The sequence below is a fragment of the Carassius gibelio genome, chromosome A10, assembly GCF_023724105.1.
Source record: "Carassius gibelio isolate Cgi1373 ecotype wild population from Czech Republic chromosome A10, carGib1.2-hapl.c, whole genome shotgun sequence".
Taxonomy (NCBI): Eukaryota; Metazoa; Chordata; class Actinopteri; order Cypriniformes; family Cyprinidae; genus Carassius; species Carassius gibelio.
This window is the reverse complement of record NC_068380.1, coordinates 3312141-3332704: the sequence shown is the minus strand read 5'-3', so window position 1 is coordinate 3332704 and position 20564 is coordinate 3312141. Positions and strand designations below refer to the sequence as shown.

The window sequence follows — 20564 nt, the reverse complement described above, 5'->3', positions numbered from 1 at the left end:
AAAAATATGAAAAGCTGAAGAAATAAAAAGCAATAAAATTACATGATTATAACTGATATAGGCCTATATATATATATATATATATATATATATATATATATTATACCATTTAAATGATGTATATTTATAGAAAATGTTACATTTTAATTAAAGAAGAAATTAATATTTGTCTGGAAGGTCATAATCATGTAGCCTATTAAACAAAATACAAAAGCAAGCCAATATTTTAAGATAATTAAAAAAAAAAAATACGAATATGAAATAGCAATCTTATTTCCTTTCATACTGTGATTATTTCCATGAAATAGTATATTTAGAGAAAAAATGAAACCAGGTGAATGGAGGAAATTCACTTAGCATCTATGCACAACGATTCAAATATATTAAAGATGATAAATTATATAATAATGATATACTTTGAAATTATATTTAAATATGAATTCTATACATTTATAGATTATTTGAAAAGTTGAAGAAATTAATAAATCAGAAAACAATTAAAATTCATTATAATAAACAATATAAACTTTTTTGTTGTATACATTTTACGTTAATGCATATACAGTAAAATACAATTGGGAGTAATTATTGGATAAATTAATATTTGTCTGGAAAGGTCTAATCCTGTATCAAACAAAATACAAAGCAAGCCAATGTTTTAAGATCAAATAGTTTTTTGAAGTCAAGATGAAACCACAACTAATTTCCCCCGATATTTTGGTTATTTTTGTGAAACAGGATATTTACAGGAGAAATAAATTGTAAACAGATGGAGGAAATATGCTTATACTGAACTGTAAAATTAAAAAATTATGTAATTAGGAGTCATACAATTCACCATTAAATTTAGTTTTAATTCGTTTTATATAAATATAAATTACATAAATGTATATACGATTGGAATAATTCTTAAAATTAAAATGTGTCTGGAACTGGTCAAACGAAATACAAAAGCAAACCAATTTTTCCAAGATCAAATCATTTTAAGGTCAACATGAAGTCATGCAATTAATAAAGTAAATCTCTTGATTTCATGCCGACTTTACAGATAAGGCAAGCCGTGTGAATGCAAACCTTGCTTACACATTTCATACTGCATGAAAGGATGCAAAAAAATTAAAAAATAAAGCAGACATTGCATGTGGAACATTTACTTTTTATTTAAAAAGTCCTTTTCACATTCCAGTGTTTTTGTTTGTATTTTCTCAATTTCCCTAATAAACGATTTCATCAGTCTCCCATCACCTCTTGATCATCTCCAAACGACCTCCTCGGTCCAGACGCGCGCGTCGTCCTCCAGCTTTGTGACGGTCAAGACGTGCAAGAAGCCCTTCAGTCCTGGAACCACACAAGTAGAGCCTGCATCCCGTCGTGTTGGATCAAAATAACAATAAAAAAGAGAAAAGCATCTTTCCACCCTCCCAGTGCAGGTCTAAAACTCGTAGATTTCAGCACACCGTCTAACACACGCTAGAAACATTACATGATTCATACTGGAGCTCGGAAATATTGTAAACAAGTTGCACTTCCCGGTAGACATCGACAAATCAGTCGTATACAAACCTTTCTTCGACTCTGAAGAGTTATTTCACCCCAAAATGATTTAAAGTTACCCCTACGTTATTCCAAACGTGTAAGAAATGTTTTTAAACCAAAGCCGAGCTGTTTCTTTCCTATTCAGACAAAACGTTCGTGAAAATAAATCCGTTGAACGAGTTTATTCCAAATCTCCTGAAGATTAACGGTTTTATTTTAGGCTTTTATTCACAAAAACATTGTTTACATTTGGATGCACGAGAACAAACCAATGAGATTCGTTCTCGTGCATCATCATATAAAACAATCCTGTCTATTCAGAAAACTTGCATTAAAATGCTCGATTCATATGAACAAAAAAATTATTAAAAAATGAATGTTTTAAAGCATCTGTGTTTTGGATGAAAAGACTTTCAGGATCAGAAATATCTCAGAATGGATTAAAACAATTATTTTTGTTGTGAAGATGAACGAATTTATGGGTTTGGAATGACACGAGTGAGTAAATGACTCAATTTGGGGTGAACTATCCCTTTAATGCAAGGCTAATTTTCGGTATGCAACAATTATAAAACCCTCATCATCAGTGCAATCACAATTTTTTGAAGTAAACAACCAATCAAATCATTTGAAGCATAAAAATTAATGACTAAACATGATTGAATAAACGTCTTTAACCATCACGTTAACAAACTTGCCCCAAGCAGAACTCAATGCGATTGGTTTCATACGATGGCGATTCCAATCAAACAGACGGGAAGGCTAAAAGTGGCTCAAGTAAAGTCATTTGTAACATACGAAGAAGCATCTGGATGCTCGCACCACCTTGTCAAAAATTTGCGCAAAATCTCCTCGGGACTAAGCGTAGCTCTTGGCTGGTTGTGCATCGTAAACGGTGTCAGTCTGGAAGTCGGCTACTTGTTCGGGCCCGTTTTGCTTTGGAGAATCGTCTGCAAACGAACCGTCGATCGCAAGTTTTACAACTGGGAAGTCAGAGACAATAACGCAAGACATCGACACAAAAGACAAAAGTAGTTCACTTTAATTTGCCAAGGAGTTCTCGTTGATATTCCTTCTCTCTTCACACTATGTACAATAATTTATAGCAGTACTTCTAAAATTGCTTGTTTTCATTTGCCTATGTAGTTTTGGCTAGGGACATGAAGGTTACGTTTCCACTTAAAAGTGCTGTGCAGAGCACCGTTGATGTCTGTGCTGAAGCCGTTGTAATGAGACGGATAAATAGGAAAAGGAGACGAGACCAGCGGAGTTCACAGACTGAGACGGGAGGATGCGTTAGGGGCCGAGGACCGGATCGAGGGCGCGCTCAGATTTTGAGGGATTTTAACGTGTCCGCTCTCTTCTTCAACAGTTCCCCGATCTCCTGCAGCGAGCGCAGGTAGCTGCTCTGAACCTTTTCCATGGCCGTCTTTGTGAAGGTCGCTTCCGCCTGAATGAAGCGAGAAACAGCGGTCAAAAATAGAGAAACGGTTTCTTTGAAGCATCATCTTAGTTTCAACCTCAGATTGCATTCAGACTAGCTTTACACCATTTATGGGAGCATGGGCCAGCTGGACAAACAATTTAGAAGTCTATAATAAGTTTTTTATTTTTTTTTTATTATAATTCATTTGAAACAACCCAATAAATGTATTAAATGATGATTTTTAATGGAAAGTTAAGATGATTCTTCTCAAGATTTGAATTCTTCAGTTTTTTTTATACCTAAGAAGCATTTTTGGGAATACAAAATATTCTTAACCTTTTTCCTTGAACATTTTTTCTTAAATTATAATTAAGCAAACTTAAAAAAAATTTTTTTTAAACAATCTTAAAAAAATGTAATTATAAAAACATCTTAAAAAAATCATATTAGAATTACAATTAATTTTGAATAACCTTACAAATAGATTAATTATTTTTAAATAAAATTAATTCAAGAAAAAGTTTTGGTATAATACAGCATTTTCCTGTAAATAAAATTAAAATATTTTTTTTATTAAAAATGAATCAATTCAGTTTTAAAAAATGATACATTATTAATTATAATTACAAAAATCAACTTGAAACAACTCAATTTATTGAATTATTTTTACGATTCTCTTCAAGAATTTGAATTCTTCTTTATTGTTGTGATTATAATTTTTTTTAATTTATGTAAATCCCGTTGAATTACCATATTGTGTATGAAATGTGCTATATAAATAAATAAAGAAGAGAATTCTGGGGAATATTCTTAACTGTTCTAATTAAACATCCTTAACTTTTTCCTTAATGACTATTTAAAAAAATTATAAATGTTGGAATATCGAAAACCAACTGAAATAAAAACTACTAAAGCTAAACAGAAATATAAAAGAGAGAAAAAAATAAAAATTAATCTAAAAGTAGAAGCTAATTCAAAGTATAAATGAGATGGTTAATAAGCATCCCTGGAGCAGACGTGATGCTGCTAATGTTTCAGAGACGCACCTCAGACAGGGTTTGTCCCTCCAGACTGAGGGCTCCCAGCTTCAGCGCCGTCAGACTGATCTCTTGGCTCTTGATGTGCTCCAGCGCCTGATTGAGGAGACTCTGCAAGCTGCTGCTGAACTCCTGATAGGCCGAGAGCACCGGAGGCTGTGCGGGAGACACAGATCAGCTCAAACACAGACCGATCCACATCTAGACTCGGGAGAGATCTGCGCTGTTCCTACCGTTACAGTGCTGGCTTCTTTCTTCTTCTTCTTCTTCTTCTTCTGTAAACTGGACTTCAAGGGTCGGAGGACACTTCCACAGTAATTAGACACCCATAAGACGATGCAAACAGTCTGAAACCAACAGTTAAGAATGAATTATTTTATTTTCTCGAGACAGTCCTGTATTCTCTTCAATTCTGTGATGGAGAGAGACTCACTTCAACTAAGTAGACGTGATTCTCCAGTAAAAATGGTTGCGGCTTGCTTTGACTGTCTTTGACTTCTAATAAATCTCCTTTACATTTTTCCAACATGTCTGTAAAAGCATGTAGGGAAAAAAATCTACATGAAACAAACTGCAACACAACTTATTATTAACTTTTGTAATGTGCATTATTTTCTTCAGGATTTGACTAGTGCAGTAAGGCTGAATAATAATAATAATTATTATTATTTTCCCTGCTCATATGGACTTGGTTGCATCAACAGAAAATAAATTATTTTATAAACAGACAATATTTGATGGTGAATTATTTTCATCATGATTTGATTGGAAAGTGAAAGTGGACTTTATTATTATTATTATTATTATTATTATTATTATTATTATTATTATTATTATTATTATGCTGGCCACATAGAATTGGATTCATCAGCAGAAAATAAACAAAAAAAAATGATTAGTGGAAGAAAATAACCAATATTAGTTAATTTGGATACCAATAATGATTCAACTTGTGATAAAATGTGAAACATTAAAAAGTAGTTTTAAACATACCTTGAAGTTGTACTGCTAAGGATTTGAAAAGATTAGAAATCTGTGTCTGAAGCTCTGCGGATTCATCTAAAAATACAAGAGACAACATTATTATTGTAATACAGGATTGGACGGACCGACGCTGTACATAAGGATGTGTGAAGTAACGAACCCAGGCCGGTGGCCTCGAGCTCCTGGAGGTGCAGAGGGATCTGTAGAGAGGAGAGCTGACACTGACAGCAGCCGCTGGACAGAGCCTGAGCCAGACGAGACGCCACGGGACCCACGAACGGGTACTGATGCTGAGAACCACAACACACACACAATCAGTGCACAGAACTTCCTTTCCCACCAAGGAGCACAAGACCAGTTAATGTCAATTTTTCGATATTGAGTTTTACCCTATTTTCTGGACTATAAGTCACACTTTTTTTTCATAGTTTGGCTGGTCCTGCGACTTATAGTCAGGTGCGACTTATGTATCAAAATTAATTTGACATGAACCAAGAGAAAACATTACCGTCTCCAGGCGCTAGATGGCGCTCTATGCTGCTCAGTTCTCTTGTAGTCTACACTGAAGACATAGAGCGCCCTCTAGCGCCTGGAGATGGTAATGTTTTCTCTTGGTGCTTGGTTCTAAATAAATGCGACTTATACTCCAGTGCGACTTATATATGTTTTTTCCTCGTCATGATGTATTTTTGGACTGATGCGACTTATACTCAGGTGCGACTTATAGTCCGAAAAATACGGTATGCATTTATCTAAAAGCTGAATAAATAATTCCATTAATGTATGGTTTGTTAGGATCTGAGAATATTTGTCTGCGATACAACTATTTGAAAATCTGGAATCTGAGAGTGCAAAAAAAAAATCTAAATATTGAGAAAATCATCTTTAAAGTTGTGCAAATAAATTCTTAGCAATTCATATCATTAATCAAAAATAGTTTTGATATATTTACGGTAGGAACTTTACAAAATATCTTCATGGAACATCATCTTTACTTAATATCCTAATGATTTTTGGCATGTTTTTTTTTTATATGAATTTGATGTTAATGTATTTAATTTGTTAGTGTTTAATATTGTTAGCAAAAAGTAGAAAAATCATAAAATAAGACAAAATGTTATTTTTCTTCACTGTAACTAGAAATATACAAAATCACTTTTGTTTATTGAAATAAAATCTATCGAAATGAAAAATTGTCTTGGCTACTAAAAACAAGTTTATAAAGTTGAGTTTATATGAAATGCATCATTCATTCATTCATACTACAATTACTAGAACAAAAATTAAACAGAATAAAGCTAAATTAAAATAATAAAAATGACAAAAGCTCATTACAGAATTACTAAAACTAAAATGAAAACTCAAAATATAAAATAATTAAAATTTATTCTGAAATAGTCTCGTTTTTCAAGGTCTTGGATAGTTGATATATTACATGGTTTTACTCAAAAGAAAAAAACAAGTAAGTCATGAACATCTTATTCATTAATATAAAATAAAATTGTAATATTAGATAGAAAAACAGATGAGAAATGTTAACCAAAATAAAGTAAAAAAAAATATTTAAAAATGGTAAAAATAAATAAATAAATAAATAAAATATCTAAAGGAAAAAAATGTAAAAGCACATAACTAAATATTAATAAAATGTAGACTAAATTGAAGACTGAAAAATTCAAAATATTAATAAATACTATAAATTACAGAAGTGTACGAGAAACTGTATATTACAATTTAAAATGTTTAATTTCATTATCAAAAGCACAATATTGCATGCATTCAGTTAACATGATCTCATAAAACCTGCATGATGCATATACAGTTATGTGTGGCAGGATTTTGAACCCCAACCAAAAAAAAGCATTTGCTGACCGGTCTGTGAGCGTTCTGACCTGCGGTTGTTTTTCCGTGAACTGCGTGGCCTGGTTTAGTGTGTTTTCTAGCTGAGAGAGCAGCGACTGTAGAGAAGACGGTTTGGCCGTCACTCCATTTTCAGTCGTCTTCTCAGAGTTGCGTGACGCCGGCGGATGAGCGAGCGCAGAGACGCAGCCAATCAGACGCAGCGTGAGCGACCTCAACCTCAGCCACAGGGTGTCTTCCTCTAGAGAGCGCTGCTTGTGCTCATCGTTCAGCTGCCTGCAGTGCGTGATCACCATTAAAACAAACGTATGCTTAAAACATGTCATCGTTCAGGAGGATAGACTAGTCGTACCGGTCCTTAGGGTCCCAGCTCACGAGGACAGTCAGGTCACGGTTGTCCCTTAAACTGTCCCACGGGATGTCATCCTCTTCCGGACAGAGAGACATGGATTTTACACTCTCCTCTAGAGACGACGATCTGTGCAACGATAGAGTGGCAACAATCAGAAACCTGTCGAAATATCACCTTGTGACTTCTAAATACAAAGTAGGATAGATAAAGAGCGACTAACATGTCGGCTTCCAGGAAGAGGTCCAGCAGCATCCGCTCCGTGCGCACCTGGGCAAAGTGCAGCGAGTGATTGAGTCTGTTCCTGAAGGCGATGAACTCTGGGATTTTCTCAAAAGCACCGTACTTGTATGCTTGAATAATGTATTCTGAGGTCTGAGGGATCAAGCAGCATGAGCGTGAGTAAATGAGGACAGAATGGTCATTTTTGGACATGAACTGCTGTTGAACTATGAGAACGTACATCTTTCTGGTTCGAGTGAAAAAACCTGAGGGAGAAGTTACAAGACTGGGAAGCAGCAGCAAACTGACCCAAAGACTCTGCATAGCGGGTTAATAAGTACCTGGATGAAGACAAAAAAAAAAAAAACACATTGCTAGTGCTTGCTCAGCGCATTTAACTGTGATGCATTAATGTGATTCCATGATTTTTTCTTTTTTAGATTATAGTATGATAGACTGGCTTAATATCATAACTTCTTGTTTTTTCCTGTATTAGAAGAAATGTCACTTTTCAAAATATTTTGAAGTGTATTTTTTTTCCGTTACTTTGAATTGGTACATAATGCATTCAAATTTATTTTATTGGTGCGTAAAACAGACAAAAGCATACAAATATATATTTTTTTCTTCACTAGTGTTATTAAATAACACTATTCAAATGCCTTCTGTTAATTCAAAACTGAAAATATGAATTAAAATAAAATCTAAATATTATAAAAAAATATATGCATATTTATAATGTGGTTTAAACTAGTAAGAATACAAAAAAATATAAAAAGTATTGCTAGATTTATGATTTGATTAACTGTGTCTGAAATGCTTCATTACAGTCCGTGAAAAGTGTACTTTAAAATAGTTTTTAATTGGAAGAGTAAACATTAAAATTTGATTTAAAAAAAACTTAAACTTAAATGAAATTCAGAAATGTTGCATTGGCTACTGACTGAAGTAAAATAGCTAAGTACTAAAATTACTGTGAACGAACGTGATTATGAATGTAAATATATATACAGTATTGTTCAAAATAATAGCAGTACAATGTGACTAACCGGAATAATCAAGGTTTTTAGTATATTTTTTATTGCTACGTGGCAAACAAGTTACCAGTAGGTTCAGTAGATTGTCAGAAAACAAACAAGACCCAGCATTCATGATATGCACGCTCTTAAGGCTGTGCAATTGGGCAATTAGTTGAAAGGGGTGTGTTCAAAAAAATAGCAGTGTCTACCTTTGACTGTACAAACTCAAAACTATTTTGTACAAACATTTTTTTTTTCTGGGATTTAGCAATCCTGTGAATCACTAAACTAATATTTAGTTGTATGACCACAGTTTTTTAAAACTGCTTGACATCTGTGTGGCATGGAGTCAACCAACTTGTGGCACCTCTCAGCTGTTATTCCACTCCATGATTCTTTAACAACATTCCACAATTCATTCACATTTCTTGGTTTTGCTTCAGAAACAGCATTTTTGATATCACCCCACAAGTTCTCAATTGGATTAAGGTCTGGAGATTGGGCTGGCCACTCCATAACATTAATTTTGTTGGTTTGGAACCAAGACTTTGCCCGTTTACTAGTGTGTTTTGGGTCATTGTCTTGTTGAAACAACCATTTCAAGGGCATGTCCTCTTCAGCATAGGGCAACATGACCTCTTCAAGTATTTTAACATATGCAAACTGATCCATGATCCCTGGTATGCGATAAATAGGCCCAACACCATAGTAGGAGAAACATGCCCATATCATGATGCTTGCACCTCCATGCTTCACTGTCTTCACTGTGTACTGTGGCTTGAATTCAGAGTTTGGGGGTCGTCTCACAAACTGCCTGTGGCCCTTGGACCCAAAAAGAACAATTTTACTCTCATCAGTCCACAAAATGTTCCTCCATTTCTCTTTAGGCCAGTTGATGTGTTCTTTGGCAAATTGTAACCTCTTCTGCACATGCCTTTTTTTTAACAGAGGGACTTTGCGGGGGATTCTTGAAAATAGATTAGCTTCACACAGACGTCTTCTAACTGTCACAGTACTTACAGGTAACTCCAGACTGTCTTTGATCATCCTGGAGGTGATCATTGGCTGAGCCTTTGCCATTCTGGTTATTCTTCTATCCATTTTGATGGTTGTCTTCCGTTTTCTTCCACGTCTCTCTGGTTTTGCTCTCCATTTTAAGGCATTGGAGATCATTTTAGCTGAACAGCCTATCATTTTTTGCACCTCTTTATAGGTTTTCCCCTCTCTAATCAACTTTTTAATCAAAGTACGCTGTTCTTCTGAACAATGTCTTGAACGACCCATTTTCCTCAGCTTTCAAATGCATGTTCAACAAGTGTTGGCTTCATCCTTAAATAGGGGCCACCTGATTCACACCTGTTTCTTCACAAAATTGATGACCTCAGTGATTGAATGCCACACTGCTATTTTTTTGAACACACCCCTTTCAACTAATTGCCCAATTGCACAGCCTTAAGAGCGTGCATATCATGAATGCTGGGTCTCATTTGTTTTCTGAGAATCTACTGAACCTACTGGTAACTTGTTTGCCACGTAGCAATAAAAAATATACTAAAAACCTTGATTATTCTGGTTAGTCACATTGTACTGCTATTATTTTGAACAATACTGTATATACACAAATAAAAAGTACTATAACAGTACATAAATACTACTAAAATAACACTCACAAACCAGGTGATGTTATTTATTATTACATGGTTTACTTAGTTTTTAACGCGTATGGTAATGTGTATATTTATATTGGAAAACCAATTGAAAAGTACAATATTTCATGTATGCATTTAATCTCTAATAAATCATAAAATAATCGCTTTTTTTAATTTTTAATAAGGTGCACTGATCAACCGTGCACAATAAGACCAGGAACACATATAAAAAAAAATATATATATTTTTAAGACACGTTCTTACCCTATGGTGTCGTGCTGGACGTGTTTGGCGTCCAGACTGGAGTAAAGATCTACCACCGGCTCAAAAGCCCCCAGACGACAGTACAGAAGCAAAAGCAGCAGTTTGAACTGAGCGTTAGAGGAACTGTGGGAGAGACCTTCCTCTAACAGCCCCAGACACTGCCACAACACGTTCTGATCACCTGCAGCACAGACACAGCACATTCACATCAAAACATGAACACTTTCAATCAAGCGGACTGTGGGAATGAGCTCAGACTCACCCGTCTCCAGCCACAGGTCTATAAAGACATGAGCCGCCATCAGACAGTACATATCAGAGAACTGGAGCTCGGTTTTTAAACACGACTTCCCTAGAACAAATAGAAATAAATATAAATATAGGAAGCCGAATAAATATTAGACACATATTAGAAGAAATCTTAATGGTTCAACCTGCCTAGTCATCTGCTTACCGAACTGTAAGCCGTGCTGGTAATGTGCCTTCAGTTGTTTGATGAGGCTCAGTTTGCCCTCGGTGTTGAGCGCGTGCTGCTGACCCAGACTGCGGCTCAGCTGGGTCACACACAGATGTCTCTGAAGAGCTCGAGTGTCTCCTGGAAGAGCAACACCATCCTCTCCCGGAGCGCACAGAGGCACGGCCTCCATTAGCCTGTTGATGAACTGAGACAGTCGCAAGAACGTTCATATGTGTGACCCTGGACCACAAAACCAGTCATAAGGGTCACATTTTCAAAATTGAGTTTCACATATAGATATATTTATATATTACAATATCACACAAGCTGTGAAAGCATTATCACATGAGTGCAGTTTTTTGACTGAAAGAGCACAAGTGCAAATATCATATTGATTTTATCCAACAGTTCAGCAAGTAAAAAGTAAAAAAAATAGTCTGTTTTTGCTCAGTTTTGCTCACAAAATGATCAATAAAGCCAGAGAAGAACTGATGCGCGTCTAACAGCAATGATTTTCCTTTCTGAATGAATCAAGTGAGTCAATGATTCAATGGTCCATTCATAAAGTTTAATAAATTAATGAATCAGCCACCTACTGGAAAGTTTTAGTTTGTTATAGCCTATCATTTCTTATTTCCAATATTAATAAAAAACACATTTAAGAGAGAGTTCACTTAAAAATTTAAAAAAAAAAAAAAAAAAAAAAAATCCACCAATTGATCTCAATGCATTATTTATGCAATTGTAATTTCAGTGTAAATGCATTCATGGCATCTATGAGCTGCAACAAACAGTCTGTAAATATATCAAAATACCAATAATCTTAAAAAAAAAAATATATATATATATATATATATATATATATATATATATATATATATATATATATATATATATATATATATATATATATATATATATAAAGTCATTTTCTCATTAAACACAGTAATGACTTTAAATATTCTTTTTGGGGTATGCAAATACACACACGTATAAAATAATTACCTGCACATATTGGTCAGGTGCAAGAAGATCCAGAAAGATCGTCAAGTCGGTGATGCAACATGGCTTGTCTCCAAACTTGACAAAGAACTGGAACATGAGTTCAAGAGGTTCACCTGCATCATGGTGAGAAAACACGTCAGAAACATACAGCAAAGATGCAGCTGCGTGTAAAGCGGCCCGGACCCATCCTGTACCTAGCTGCTGTGCTTCAGGACAGCTGCGCTCCCGGAGCCGTCTGATGAGCTCCAGACGGGCCAGGTACGGCCCTCTAAGATGCTTGGACTCCTTCGCTTCTTCTGTGGCTATTCGGTCCTCCATGAAGCTGAGGGCCTGGGATATGGAGGCATGCACCTCTCCTTCTGCAGAACTGCAGCGTTGAGAGGAACACCACAACATGTATGAGACCGAGACAGGATGTGTTCAGAATAGCAACTACTTTCTAAATTAAAAAAATTTAATGTATGCATTTAGCAGACTTACAGTGCATTCAGGCTAACATTTTTTTACCTAACATGTGTTCCCTAGGAATCGAACCCACAACCTTTTGCGCTGCTAACGCAATGCTCTACCACTTGAGCCACAGGAATTCAACTTCAAGTACACAAACTGTGCTCAATATGCATGGAGTATTCAATCAACTACAGCCAGTATACAATGCAGTGTACTTGACTTTCCATTTCAAATGCAGCAAACTCTTTCCCAGATATAGAATTACTACTTACTGAGCTCCTTCATGTGGAGGCGTCCAGCTCTGATCAATGAGGTGGAACAAAGAGTCAAAGTACAATAAGTAGAACTGCCAGTCATCAGGGCTGCAGGGAAAGATATAAAGTGACAGGTTAACTAATAAAATGGAACAATTTCAGAAGTGGCTATTTATGTTAAATCCATTACGGATCAGTTTTCTTAGTGGACTCACTTTTTTAGGAGCAGCTTGCAGGACAGTGCGTTGCACTCGGCCCAGCGCTCCAGACGGCGGTACATCATCATGCATTTGTTCTCACGACTCTGCAGTTCACTGGTCAGCTTCTCTGAGGGAGACATGGCAGAATGACTGAGAGACATTAAATGTGTGGATAAAATCAATCAAAACTGTATTTTCAGCATCACTACTCCAGTCTTCAGTGTCACATGATCCTTCAGAAATCATTCTAATATGCTGATTTGCTGCTCAATAAACATTTCTGATTATTATCAATGCTGAAACATTAATATTTTAAGGGAAAATTTGAGAGACCGAGACGGTAGGAAGCGGATACTGTTTGCTTTCTTTATTTTACAAAAGCGCAACATACAGGCTTTACAGATTCTAAAGATGTACTACTCTTATAGTAGTACATTGTTTGGATGTAACCTTCCTGTATTACCACAAAATCCAGCCGTTAATGATCTGTTCGTCACAGACCGTGTGACCTCACTACTTCCTGTGGATTTTTTTTTTCTGCAACTAAGCGACTAATAACAGTCTTGTCGACTAAAGGTTAGTCAGCTATTATGGGGGAAGCCCTAATATTCAATTATTTGACCGTAGGTTACTTAATACCAAAAAGAGATGTGAACTATAAACTATTGTTTCTGCAACAGAACAAAAAATAAAGGCAATTGTGACATTTCATCATTTATTCTTGCTATTCTGACTTTATATCCAACAATTCAGACTTTTCTTCTGAGAACTGCAAAACATACTTTTTTTTTTTTACATATCAAAAACTGCAACCTTTTATCAATTTTATATCTTTCAATTCATATTCAAGTCAGAACTGTGAGACAAAAAGTTCACAATTACCTTTTTTATTTTTTTTACCCAGTTCTCGACCCAAGCTTTCATAATAACATGCTGTTTATATGGAGAAAATCCCCATGCATTGGTAAATTGTTCTTTTTTAAATGCTTCTCAACTCTGGCAACTAACGGCATGTCACAGATGCAACACAAAGACATTCAACTGGGAATAACCCAGAATATTCCTTTGAAGAACACAGTGTTTTCTCCTCACCTCCAAGTGGCCCCTGAACCACCTCCAGCGCCTCCACATATTTCCCCAAACGCTCCAAGATCATGAAGTACAGCTGGACCTGGAACGGCCGAGGGAAAATGCATCAGAAACTTCATATGGCTGAAATCAGAAGCAGATTCTCGATACCATTGTCCTACCTCAGCTTCTGCCTCGATTTTCTCCTCCTTTACCATTTTTTCCACCATACGCTCAGCCAGCGGCAGGAACATGGTCTGAGAGAGCTTCTCGTCTCGTGCGGAGATGGCCTGAAACGTACTGAATTGCTGAAGTCGATGTATTTTGTTCTGCATGGGTTCATCTCTGAAATGTATTGTTTATGTAACCAAGAAAACATAAATTGTACCTGCATCACCAAGCTCATAACCGACCAAAAGTAATAAGGGTTTTTGGGGATAATTTTATACAGTGCCATTCCAGCCTGTCAGAAGAGTGGAAAGACAAAAGTCATTCAAGTACTGTCCCCCTTTACTTAACTTACACATAAATTAAAAGAGTATTACTAATATCGATAAATAAACACCCTATAAGGAAAGGCTATTAAATAGCAGTCCCAAACTAGTTTTTGTTAATCCAATTAAGTTGGTATTAGCAACCACAGTCATTTAAACATATACAAAATAACACAACATACATATACAGTATTGTTCAAAATAATAGCAGTACAATGTGACTAACCAGAATAATCAAGGTTTTTCGTATATTTTTTTATTGCTACGTGGCAAACAAGTTACCATTAGGTTCAGTAGATTGTCAGAAAACAAATGAGACCCAGCATTCATGATATGCACGCTCTTAAGGCTGTGCAATTGGGCAATTAGTTGAATTAGTTGAAAGGGGTGTGTTCAAAAAAATAGCAGTGTGGCATTCAATCACTGAGGTCATCAATTTTGTGAAGAAACAGGTGTGAATCAGGTGGCCCCTATTTAAGGATGAAGCCAACACTTGTTGAACATGCATTTGAAAGCTGAGGAAAATGGGTCGTTCAAGACATTGTTCAGAAGAACAGCGTACTTTGATTAAAAAGTTGATTAGAGAGGGGAAAACCTATAAAGAGGTGCAAAAAATGATAGGCTGTTCAGCTAAAATGATCTCCAATGCCTTAAAATGGAGAGCAAAACCAGAGAGACGTGGAAGAAAACGGAAGACAACCATCAAAATGGATAGAAGAATAACCAGAATGGCAAAGGCTCAGCCAATGATCACCTCCAGGATGATCAAAGACAGTCTGGAGTTACCTGTAAGTACTGTGACAGTTAGAAGACGTCTGTGTGAAGCTAATCTATTTTCAAGAATCCCCCGCAAAGTCCCTCTGTTAAAAAAAGGCATGTGCAGAAGAGGTTACAATTTGCCAAAGAACACATCAACTGGCCTAAAGAGAAATGGAGGAACATTTTGTGGACTGATGAGAGTAAAATTGTTCTTTTTGGGTCCAAGGGCCACAGGCAGTTTGTGAGACGACCCCCAAACTCTGAATTCAAGCCACAGTACACAGTGAAGACAGTGAAGCATGGAGGTGCAAGCATCATGATATGGGCATGTTTCTCCTACTATGGTGTTGGGCCTATTTATCGCATACCAGGGATCATGGATCAGTTTGCATATGTTAAAATACTTGAAGAGGTCATGTTGCCCTATGCTGAAGAGGACATGCCCTTGAAATGGTTGTTTCAACAAGACAATGACCCAAAACACACTAGTAAACGGGCAAAGTCTTGGTTCCAAACCAACAAAATTAATGTTATGGAGTGGCCAGCCCAATCTCCAGACCTTAATCCAATTGAGAACTTGTGGGGTGATATCAAAAATGCTGTTTCTGAAGCAAAACCAAGAAATGTGAATGAATTGTGGAATGTTGTTAAAGAATCATGGAGTGGAATAACAGCTGAGAGGTGCCACAAGTTGGTTGACTCCATGCCACACAGATGTCAAGCAGTTTTAAAAAACTGTGGTCATACAACTAAATATTAGTTTAGTGATTCACAGGATTGCTAAATCCCAGAAAAAAAAAATGTTTGTAGAAAATAGTTTTGAGTTTGTACAGTCAAAGGTAGACACTGCTATTTTTTTGAACACACCCCTTTCAACTAATTGCCCAATTGCACAGCCTTAAGAGCGTGCATATCATGAATGCTGGGTCTTGTTGGTTTTCTGACAATCTACTGAACCTACTGGTAACTTGTTTGCCACGTAGCAATAAAAAATATACTAAAAACCTTGATTATTCTGGTTAGTCACATTGTACTGCTATTATTTTGAACAATACTGTACATACATACACATATATATATATATATATATATATAAAATGTATTTCTGCAATAAGAAATTATAAAATAAATAAATAATAATGGCTCCCTGTGGTTTTATGCCAAAATAAAACTCAATGATTTAATGTTTGAAAAACATAAATTACTGTATAATGAAATTATTATTATTATAGTAATTATATACCACTTTTTAAATTCTAGATTTTTATTTTAAAGTGAATAATAAATAGTAATTTCTTATTAAATTCTTATTTTGTTGATTTAAATAATAATAATAATATTATATTATTACTACTGCTCTTATTATTACAGTAATATTAATATATAATCTAAATTTATGCTGAATTTTGCAGCCCTTCAAACAAGCACAGTAAACCTGGAGATTTTCTTTAACTGGATTTTAAAATCAGATTTGATTTTCCCCCATTTAATTCAGCCCTAATTCATTTTTTAAACAGGGTGTAAAGACTGATGAAATAAGAGCGGATACAAACAAAACCTGCTGCATTTTCTTGTACTCTCCGACCCGGGCGTAAGCCATGAAGAGGTGAGAGTGGTACTCCTCGCTCGCTGGAACTTTCCGGACTGCAGCTTCATAAAGCTTGGACACTAACTCGGCTGTAGAAAGAAAGAGCAAAATGCACAAAATTAGAGTTCATGGGTTTGTGGTGCATGTGGTACCTTTGTGTATTAAAACTAAACATGCTCTGACTGGCATTTCGACAGGACAGAAAAATGACATGTCAGTGCTTGTAACACTCACGTCGGTGCATTTCTCTGTAGAGGATGGTCAGGGCCTGCAGGGAGTTGTCATCTGTGGGTTCGAGAACGGCCACTTCCTGTGCGAGTGTGAAGGCTTCATCCTGTTTTCCTGTGCGCTGCAGACCGATCGCCTTCAAGACCTACCAAAAAAGAGCAGAGCATGTGATAAATGTGTCTGGAGCTAATTTTCCAATCTAGCAGGTCAAATTCATGAGGGTTTTTTCTTTCTTAAAGTGCCCCTATATATATATACTTGATTTGTTTATATGATTTAATTAAACAATTATTTTTTTTATTTATATAATCAATTTGAGAATAATACTAGAAATAACAACAATAATATTGCTATAATTTTGTACTATTTTATAGTCATACAGATAAATAAACATTAAAATAGAAATGATATTACTGATATAAAACACTGTGGGCAAACTGTGCAGATTAACAAAGAAGAACAGCAAACCTGGATAAAATAAAAATAAATGCAAATTACATTTTCTCCCAAAAATTCAGCCCTAGAATTTGCTATTACCGTAATATGACCAGCTGGTCATGGGGTTGTGGGGAAAAATAAAATAAAATAATTAAAATTAAAAATACAATAAAAATAAAGATAAATTAAACTAAAATAAAATAAATAATTAACATTTAATTAAATTAAAATAAATATATAAATAAATAAAACACCTTTGCGCAGTGAAGATCTTTGTGCTTCTTCAGCAGTTTGTCAGCCTGCTGGATTGCCATCTTGTTATTGCCATTGTCAAGGTAATCTAAAGGAGAAAAACAAGTTCAATACAACAAAACAGCACAGTTGTGGAAGTAAATAATATTTTTGATGATTACCAAAGAGAACAACCATGTGTTTCCATCATTAAAGTGTGAATTAAGACTGATAAACTCTCTCGCTGCCACTAATCAGCCAGTCAAACTTCAACAGACCAACACCTAATTATAATTTAACATATTCATGCAGTTACAAACCTTTTTCGAGTTCAATGAAGGTGATGTAAATGATGACAGAAACTACCTGAACTTTAATGAACTAAAATTTAACTGTGCAAGAAACCTCAAGTTACATTATAGGTGGAAAAAATGCTACAAAATTGAGAAATATGATTCCCTTGAAAAATAGGTATGTAAATCCAGTCATGCTAAACCATAATCAGCATCGGTGATGAGGACCGAACGCAACACTGCATCACTGTGAGAACATTCTCTCACCAGCTGCTCAATGCGATTCAGAGTACAAGAACCCTCCCTTCCCATGAGTCTCTGCTAAAAGAACACAGGACCATGTCTGATGACAGCTGGATGCCAAAATTAACCAGGCCACATCATAGAACACTTCTGTGTTTCTGTAAATTAATGCATCCTTCCTTATAACGGTACATTTCTAATCAATCACCCACATAAATCCAGATCACTTTCACACAACAGAATGGCAAGAGGGCAAAAAGCACTAGAATGAAGGTCACTGATCTATTAATCAATATAAACCTCACATGCACAGAGCAGCATCTCTAGTGTAGAAGAAGAATAGCGAGTCATTGATATTTTATTTCATAAAAAATAATAACAATTATATATTATATAAATATGTTGTTTGAATCAATGCAATATAAATGCACAAATCTGTAAAGTCTGAACTCCACAACCTGCAATTACATTTAAAAATCTTTTTTATAAAATCACAATTATAAATTCTGGTCCTGGTTGCTGATTGGTAAAAACAGCACTCTATATCTGAATAAAACATTTTATAATTTATTGGATAATTAAATTTAATAGAATACCATAAAAATATTAAAATCAATTTTATTATACATTTATGCAGTAAATCAACCATTTTATAATGTCAATAAGGCAGATCACGCAATAAAAGTATGCATCTTTAATTAATCTGTATTAATATATGAACTAATGTTCTTTACTACTTTATTCTTATCTACCTTTGATTTATCTTTATTTCTGTTTGCAACTTGACTAAGTTCGACAGTAAAAAATACAACATTAAATTAACTTAAAACAAAGCTATGCGACCCACAAGGTTATGTATTAAGACCAATTAAGTTTCATAGTTAACGCATTTAAAGCCACTCATAGGGCATTTCTGCACAGCTTTGGAGCAAATGTTCCAATTTAAAACGCAATAGTTCTTAACTATATAAACAAAGAGCCTTAAATATAATCTCTGGAAGACAATAAGCAGGTCTACCTTCAGATCATTTATCTTTAATACGAACAATTAAAGCACAAATGGCTCATGAGTGTGTTAATCTCTTTGACATCTCACACAGGTGATGAACCGGTTGATCAAATGACATTCACACCGATCTCTGGATATTTAAACATTATCTCTGTGTTTAGATAGGCTATAAACCGGCTTTACTCTACCGATTGAAACATCAGAGTGTGACCGCGTAGGGACGCACTGTCATCAGGCGCCGCAGCGGAACCGACACCGCGGCTTCAGCTCCGCAGGCCTCACCGGCTCTCCACAGCTCCTGCAGTCCTTTGATAAACTCAGTAACGTACAGGCCGGTCGTACATCACTAGTCAGACCCGATATGTCTATGTAAGCTAAGGACTGCGATGTGAATCTTACCGTAAATAGGTCGCAACCTCCTGTCGTTGGGGTCTTGCACATGGCCCCTCGCCGCCATGATGGAGCAGAGCAGGATTAATTGGTGCGCATGCGCAGAGCAGGCACTCCGGAAAGACTTTAAACAGGAGCCAGGAGTAATTTAATGTAAAAGATACATCCTTTCTTTTACTGTCTATGGACACATCCCTGCTTTATTTTTCTTGCCTACAAAACAAAGAAGTGCAGTGGTACGACCATGTTTCTGCTAAAAAAAAATTATAAAATATTTTATTTAAAAATAAAAGCAATTCGATTACAATAGTATAAAACTATAAATTGTTACCAAAATAAAATAATTTAAAAATAATTTTATTTAAAATATAAAATTAGGTTATAATAAAATAAGAAAACAAATTACTAAATTAAGAATCTGCCAGTAACGTGCTATTGGTTGAAAATGTTTACTATGTACTAAATAACGTATTAATCTCCAAATGATATTTCGATTTATTTTGACTTTAATCAGGAGCCAGGTTCAGTGTCAAAGTAAAAACACAAGTGCAGTGGTAAGACCATGTTTTTGCTCCCAAAAAAAAAAATTGGTAGAAAATGTAAAATAATAATAACAATAATATATATATATATATATATATATATATATATATATATATATATATATAAATAATATAAAAAAATTACAATTAATAAAATATTGAAAAATAAGAGCAATTATATTACAATAGTATGAAAATATAAATAGTTTAAAAATAAAATAATTAAAAAAGAATTGTATTAAAAAAAAATTGGTTATAATAAAATAAGAAAACAAATAACTAAATAGTCTGCCAGTAAAGTGCTAATCATAGAAAATGTTAACTATGTAATAGAAAATGTATTAATTTCCAAATAATATTTAGAATATTTTTTTTTTTTTTTTTTACAGTAAAATTGGGTCTGTATGCAATGTGGGCCAAATGAAATAATTTTGGGGTGGTTGCCAAACATGATCTTTTTACATTTATTTTATTTGGGCATTATTGCTATTGCTATTTGGGAAATATATCGATCATATATTTATAGATCATATATTTATAGATCATATATTAAAAAAAAAATAGAAACC

General features: G+C 34.9%; 1 protein-coding gene across 2 annotated transcripts; it reads right to left on the bottom strand.

Annotated features, from left to right (window-relative positions):
- Positions 1-1140: 1140 nt before the first annotated feature.
- Positions 1141-19572, bottom strand: naa25 (N-alpha-acetyltransferase 25, NatB auxiliary subunit). Of its 2 annotated transcripts, none has more exons than XM_052607587.1 (24): positions 19463-19572; positions 17542-17627; positions 16856-16994; positions 16592-16710; positions 14169-14243; positions 13963-14070; positions 13805-13883; positions 12728-12839; positions 12531-12620; positions 12003-12175; positions 11809-11921; positions 10801-11008; positions 10609-10698; positions 10347-10527; positions 7656-7755; positions 7416-7567; positions 7196-7321; positions 6876-7119; positions 5144-5273; positions 4993-5058; positions 4433-4530; positions 4233-4346; positions 4009-4155; positions 1141-2986 (listed from the first exon to the last, which is right to left on the bottom strand). In XM_052607587.1, exons 1-24 carry the CDS (start codon positions 19518-19520, stop codon positions 2864-2866), a joined length of 2931 nt encoding a protein of 976 aa, XP_052463547.1. In that variant the 5' UTR covers positions 19521-19572; the 3' UTR covers positions 1141-2863. The 2 variants fall into 2 exon arrangements, with proteins under 2 accessions (XP_052463547.1, XP_052463548.1); XM_052607588.1 differs by lacking the exon at positions 19463-19572 and adding an exon at positions 19252-19398.
- Positions 19573-20564: the final 992 nt, after the last annotated feature.